The following is a 6,330-nucleotide window of genomic DNA, read 5'->3' as shown; positions in this document are numbered from 1 at the left end:
CCCATATTGTGTCGATAATTCATGGGGAAGAGAACATTGAAGGTACTCTCTCCATTCCATTGAAGTTCTAAGTTTGTACTAAGTCAAAGCTCTTCAAGTTTATCAACATCTACAACATCAACCATATAGTAAGACTTATTTGATGTTGTATATGTTAGTATATTTTTCTATAGACTTGGTCAAACTAAAATATGTATGGCTAAGGAGAAATCTAGAACTTCAAATATTTTGAAAATAAGGGAGTAATTGCTAATTGTTTTTCCTTCTAGAAAAACTGCACTACCTACCTCAAATACAGCAGATATATACCTTATTCCTAAAATCCCAATGTTAATACCACGCATGTTTGTTCTAATTTGCTACTTCCTCCATTCACCAATATAATATGTTTTGGATATTACAATATAGACTACATACGGGCTGAAATCGCTGAACAAACACACTAATATATATATATATATATATATATATATATATATATATATATATATATATATATATATATATATATATATATATATATATATATATATATAGGAAAATGGGTTAGTACTCCTAGGAGTACATACTCCTACCCACGTCCCCTCAAATTTTTTTTTACTCCTACCCACGTTGCAGCTTTTGGTAATCCCACGCAAATGAACTCCAACAGATATCCACTTAGTTAGTTTAATATACAAATCTCACGGAAGGGATAATGTGCACTTTGAAAACTGGTTCCGAAATAATAGGGATAAACACGTAGTGTTGCACTTTTGTTGCTCAGCATATATTAGTCTATTATAGGCTTTTGAATCTGACCATCTCATCCATGCGTACAAATCATTCCAGACGGCGGCGACGCAACGACGGCGACAACAAGATGATGATATACGGCTGCCTCCTGATTCGGCACGTGCCTACGGGCAGACGCGTATATTGCAGACGCGACGAGCCGCCGTCGCGACCCGACTACAGTAGGGTGATCCATCGGTCAGGTTACTTACGACGCTATCTTGAACTCTCGTGTGTAAATTCGATGCATGGATGCAGCATCACGTTTAATCTTTGGTTCTTGTTATACAGGATGAATTGATTAGTGGAATCATAGGAGGAGTCCATCCGGCGGCCGCACGTGGCCGAGCAGCCATGGTGAAGCGAGTTCGTGCACACTGAGTAATCCAACTGGCGAACTTCCATAGCTCGAACTCTGGCGGTCTAGTTCTCGTGTTGCCGATCTGCCACACCCACCGGCGCAAGCAAGTCCTCGAGTTGAAGAACACACACTCTCCTAGTCCTAACCACCGATGACGCATATACCTAGCACACATCTTCATCTTATGTCAGTATAATGTAGACATGAGATTTAGCAGCTTCCATTGCACAGATGGAATCATCTCGTGTTCATTATTGATAATAAAGGAATACTATTTTGTTTTGTTTTTATGATTAATGCAGTATATGATCTTTGGTGAAAAGTAATGTATATACTTCTTCATATAAAATGTAGGATATATATTTCTCTCATTAAAAAAATGAAGTATATACTTACTTCATATAAGAAAGAAGTATATACTTCTTCATATGGAACGTACAATACATCCATCTCTCTCTCTCTCTCTCTCTCTCTCTCTCACACACACACACACACACACACACACATTACAAAATGAAGTATATACTTACTTCATATAAGAAAGAAGCATATACTTCTTCACAAATAATGAAGTATATACTGTCCCGTAAAGATACATTTCATTATCAGAAATGGTGTAGTATGTACTCCCCTAAAAAAAGAAGTACATTCCTGCAAAGAAAGCAGTATATACGCACTCGTAAAATGTAGTGTGTACTCCCCTAAAAAAAGAAGTATATTCCATCATGAAAAGGCATTATATACTCACTATAGAAAAGAGGTAGTGCGGACTCCCTAAAGAACAACATATACTTCCACTAAAAAAGTACTATAATATACCCTCCTAGCATACAAAATATACTGTCATAAAGAATGAAAAAATGCTACACTAGGTGTGACATTCATATACAAGTAAACTATGAGCGCGTGCAAGCATGCAAAATATAATGGATCAGAATGCTAGGTGACAGTGGACATCAATATACTTCTGTTACCTCAAAACGGGGATCACACACGTACGCTCCTAACTTTCAGGGAATATCTATACGCAAGCAGAAAAAATAGTAATTCATTTCTAGCTAGTAGTCAGGTCGTTGGGTTGTTGCTAATGGGTGCACTTTCATCCAACAAACCTTATCCACTAAGCATGGGAGTACATACTCCTGGGAGTACCAAAGAGGAGTCCTAGGGCAGTAACTTTCATCCGATTCAGAAAAAAGAAGTTAGTGAACGGAGGGAGTAACTTTCAAGTTTATAGACCTAGGGCAGTTCAGGGATAGGCACCATCACCATTGCACCCCCTTTGTAAAAAGTAGCGAATTCATAAGCAAATAGTAACAATAAGGAAAAAAAATGCTAAAGAGCACATCAAACTGAGCACTGCAAACTACGTGCTTCTACAAAAACGTCAGGATCAATTACATAATCTTACAACAAGTCATACACATCTTACAACAACATGCTATAACGTGGAACTCACAAGTCATACACATCTTACAACAACATGCTATTTCCAGGACCATGCACATTGATTGAGCTTCCGATGGTTTCGCTAGCTAGCGAAGGAGTCCAGATAGTAGTAGTACATTACTACCATCTCAACCTGACCATTCACAAGATACAACAAACACCCAGCATCAACGTACCAGACAGACCCGTCTATTTCGCCACAATAAGCTCATCCAGCTTCTTAGAGTCTGCATCCTGCGGTCGGAGCGCCAGTTCATCATCAGCGGCGCTAAAATGGTATTTCTCCCCAACAGCCCTCAGAAGCTGGTACACTTCAAACATTGTAGGTCTTTCCTTTGGAGCAGAAAGCACGCAGGAACAGGCGACCTTCAGAACTTGAAGCAGCTCGGCGTCATTGTCCTTTCCGATCATGGACTTGTCCACTGCATCTTGAAGTATAGAGTTGTTTGATAGGTATGTTATCCAATCTACCAAACTCCCTTTGAAATTTTCTGGGGCCTTTGATACACGCGTGGGCACTTCACCGGTGACCAGTTCAAGCAAGACTACACCAAAACTATAGACATCCCCTTTTGGCGTGGCGACAAGGGTGTGCGTGTACTCAGGAGCTACATAACCCAAGTCGCCGAACTCGCCATTGACGAATGTGCTCAGGTGGGTGTCGATTGGATTCATAAGCCTTGCCAGGCCAAAATCTGAAATCTTAGGCTCATAGTCATCATCAAGTAGTATGCACTTGGAGCTAATATTGCGGTGAAGAATGCGGGGGTTGCAACTGTGATGAAGCCACGCCAACCCTTTACCAGCCCCAATGGCAATTTTTAGCCTCAACGGCCATGCCAGAGCCTCTCTATCACTGCCTCCATGGTGCAGTTGATCATAGAGTGAACCCTTGGGCATGTACTTGTACACCAAGAGCCTCTCTTTCTTAGCAATGCAGTAACCTAATAGTGGAACTAAGTTGCGTTGCCTAGCGCTTCCCAATGTTGACATCTCGGATGTGAATTGGCTCTCTGAATGCTGAGTATCTTGCAACCTCTTGATAGCAAGGAATGAACCATCAGGAAGTGTAGCTTTGTACATAGTTCCGGAATGAACAGTTCCAATAATGTTTTCCTTGGTAAAATCACCTGTTGCCTTCATCAGATCATTCAATTTCATCTTTGAGACTGATTTCTCAAACATTGATACCTGTAATGAGAATTTACAGAAACGCATGTGACAATGTAGCCAACCAAAAGTTTGTATGCCTAAGCTGATAAGTCATGTTTTCGATACGTCCGGTGCTTCAAATAAATGGCTGACAGCTATACTTCTAGTTAAACATGATACAGGTTATTTTTCAAGGCAAAAGATATATGTATAAGAATATTCTGCTTTTGTATTTCGCAAAAACATTAATCTGATAAGAATAGATACTGATAATTTGGTATCTCCAGTTCTGGATCTTCACAAAGATGAAACATCTTTTTGTGGGACAAGATGCGGCAGATTTTGTCAGTTAGAAACAAAGGACGGCTAACATTTATTAAAAAAATATAAATACAAAACTAAAATAGCATCTCAAGATCCCGTGGGTGGGGTGGGGTGGGTGGGGTGGCATACCTTCACTCCTTTTGCTCCCTTGATAGACTTCGCCCACTTATTTTCTTCCAGGTCCTTTTCCTTCTTTCTGGCAGGCATTTTCCGCAAGAAAATGAATAAAATCACACCAACAATGATTAAAGTGATGACTGCACCAGCAACAGCAGAACCAGCAATCACCCCTGTACGACTGCTTGAAGAGGCAGTGCAATCACCGCTCAAAGGTTTCCCACAGAGGTCTTGATTTACGAAATTGGATGATGAGAATTTGCTCAAAGATGATGGGATCTGGCCTGACAATTTATTGTTAGCAACATTAAACTCGGTTAAGCGAGAAAGACCAGCAAACTGCCCTGGGATTGCTCCAGTCAACTTGTTATTTTGTAAACTGACAACATTGAGATAGGTGCAGTTAGCTAGCGATTCTGGAATCTCCCCTGAGAAGCTATTATATGAGAGATCAATGTTTGTAATGTATGGAAGCCGTTTTGAGATGTCAGCAGGGATTGGCCCCGAAAGGCTGTTGCTTGATAGATCCAGCGAAGTCATGCTACTACAGTTCTCCAGTCCATCAGGGAATTGGCCCTTCAGATCCATGCTGCTAAGCCGAAGAGAAAGAATCCGGTTTTCATTAGGATGCCAGCACTCCACGCCGTTAAAAGTGCATATGGATCCTTCTTTGTTGTCATCAAATGTCCAATGCAACTTGTTGTTTGGATCAACTGATGCCTTCACCCTCTTCAGGCATTGGATGTCAGTTACTGTGCCATAGCATGGCTGGCAGAGCACAAGGCAGAGAAGGATTTGGACCAGAGCAGCATACAACCACTGAATGGCCATCTAGTGTACTCTCTGCTTCAACGTCGAGAGTTTACCATGAAGCCTGCTCACTGCCTAAAATGAAACATGCGACAAACAATGAAAATCTTGGCAAGATATTTGTAACCCAAACATGATCTAAACGCTCTCATATTTCTTTACGGAGGGAGTAAATCCCAACAGAGCATACTGATTTTAGCAATGCACAAGCATTAAACTATAACCAGAAAAGATAACCAATGACCCTAGCATTAATGTATCCGAATGAGCACATCATAATTAATACTTGCCCTACTTAATTAAGATGCACACTACATGGAGATCAGTGGAAGGCAAAACTCCATAAAAGGAATCTGGATCAGAACAACGCGTTGGCAAACCAAATTTGCCGCTCACGGATCCATCTAACGGACAGAAGTCGAGGGCTGCAGCGAGACTCGGATTTGGCTGCCCGCGGCACAGAACATGGAAACGAATCAGGGGAAAGTGAAATCGGTACGGGGGCGTTTGACCGGCCGCAGCAAAGCGGAGGGTGGAAGCTGAGTTGCTGGCAGTGGCCGGGAACGGTGAGAGCGCGGATGAAGGTTACCTCAGCGTCCCGCCGTCGTTAGCGTCGCGGCCGCCAACCGATCCCGTGTCGCGAGCTCGCCGTCGCGGCCAGCCCAGCAGAGCCGAGCCGATCGTCGATCTCGCTGCAGCCTCGCCGTCGTTGTCAGCCAGCCGGCCGTCAAACTTACCGGTCAAGCACGGGGCGGTGGAGCTCCCCGTGGATCCCGGCGCCTCCCGGTCGCGGTCGGCGAGCGTGTTTGGGGGTGGAAGTCGGAGTGGGGCGGCGGCGTGGTTCGAGGTTTCGAGGGTGGAGCCGGAGCGTGGACTGGACTATGGTGACGGGAGTGCTTTTTTTTTTCTGAGGGAGTGCAGGACTGGGGCTCACTGGTCGGTCGGTGGATTTGGACCACCTATACTGGTCCATGAGCGGAAGGAGAACTGGGAAATTTCACAGAAGTAATAAGAGCATCTACACCCACGTATGACAAATATGACCTCTCAAACGTTCACGCACGCGTCCGACCAGGCATGCCTCAAATTTTACTTCTTGCATCCGAACATCTTATACTAGATTCTTATATCCATACAAAGACATGCAAAAAAAATAGAACCTACATACTACATCGATCCTAGTTACTTCTTGTTGAAGATCACGACGATCTCCATGCCCAGCTCCGGTAGTATGGGCGGCAGCTGCAGCTCCGGCTCCTCCAGCTGCTCTGCTCCGGCCTCCTCCGCCTCTATCTTCACGTCAAGCTCGGCGAAGAGCGCGACGGACTCCGCCTGCTTCTGCC

At 43.3% G+C, this 6,330-nt stretch overlaps 1 protein-coding gene across 2 annotated transcripts; it reads right to left on the bottom strand.

Moving 5' to 3' along the window:
* Positions 1 to 2,488: 2,488 nt before the first annotated feature.
* On the bottom strand, positions 2,489 to 5,910 carry LOC119286586 (probably inactive leucine-rich repeat receptor-like protein kinase At5g48380). Of its 2 annotated transcripts, none has more exons than XM_037565970.1 (3): positions 5,577 to 5,910; positions 4,190 to 5,062; positions 2,489 to 3,775 (listed from the first exon to the last, which is right to left on the bottom strand). In XM_037565970.1, the coding sequence occupies exons 2-3, from the start codon at positions 5,006 to 5,008 to the stop codon at positions 2,774 to 2,776; spliced, it is 1,821 nt and encodes a 606-aa protein (XP_037421867.1). In that variant the 5' UTR covers positions 5,009 to 5,062; positions 5,577 to 5,910; the 3' UTR covers positions 2,489 to 2,773. The 2 variants fall into 2 exon arrangements, with proteins under 2 accessions (XP_037421867.1, XP_037421868.1); XM_037565971.1 differs by having other exon boundaries at positions 4,190 to 5,058.
* Positions 5,911 to 6,330: the final 420 nt, after the last annotated feature.

The sequence above is a fragment of the Triticum dicoccoides genome, chromosome 4A, assembly GCF_002162155.2.
Source record: "Triticum dicoccoides isolate Atlit2015 ecotype Zavitan chromosome 4A, WEW_v2.0, whole genome shotgun sequence".
In the NCBI taxonomy this organism is placed as follows: domain Eukaryota; kingdom Viridiplantae; phylum Streptophyta; class Magnoliopsida; order Poales; family Poaceae; genus Triticum; species Triticum dicoccoides.
Note: the sequence above shows the minus strand (reverse complement) of the source record. Positions and strands in the feature narration are given on the sequence as shown.

Bases quoted from the DNA above. Each gene is read 5' to 3' on its own strand.
- LOC119286586 (XM_037565970.1), bottom strand. From the start codon at position 5,008: ATGGCCATTCAGTGGTTGTATGCTGCTCTGGTCCAAATCCTTCTCTGC. The intron at 3,776-4,189 runs GTATGCCACCCC...TTCTCATTACAG, and splicing joins AGGGAGCAAAAGGAGTGAAG to GTATCAATGTTTGAGAAATC.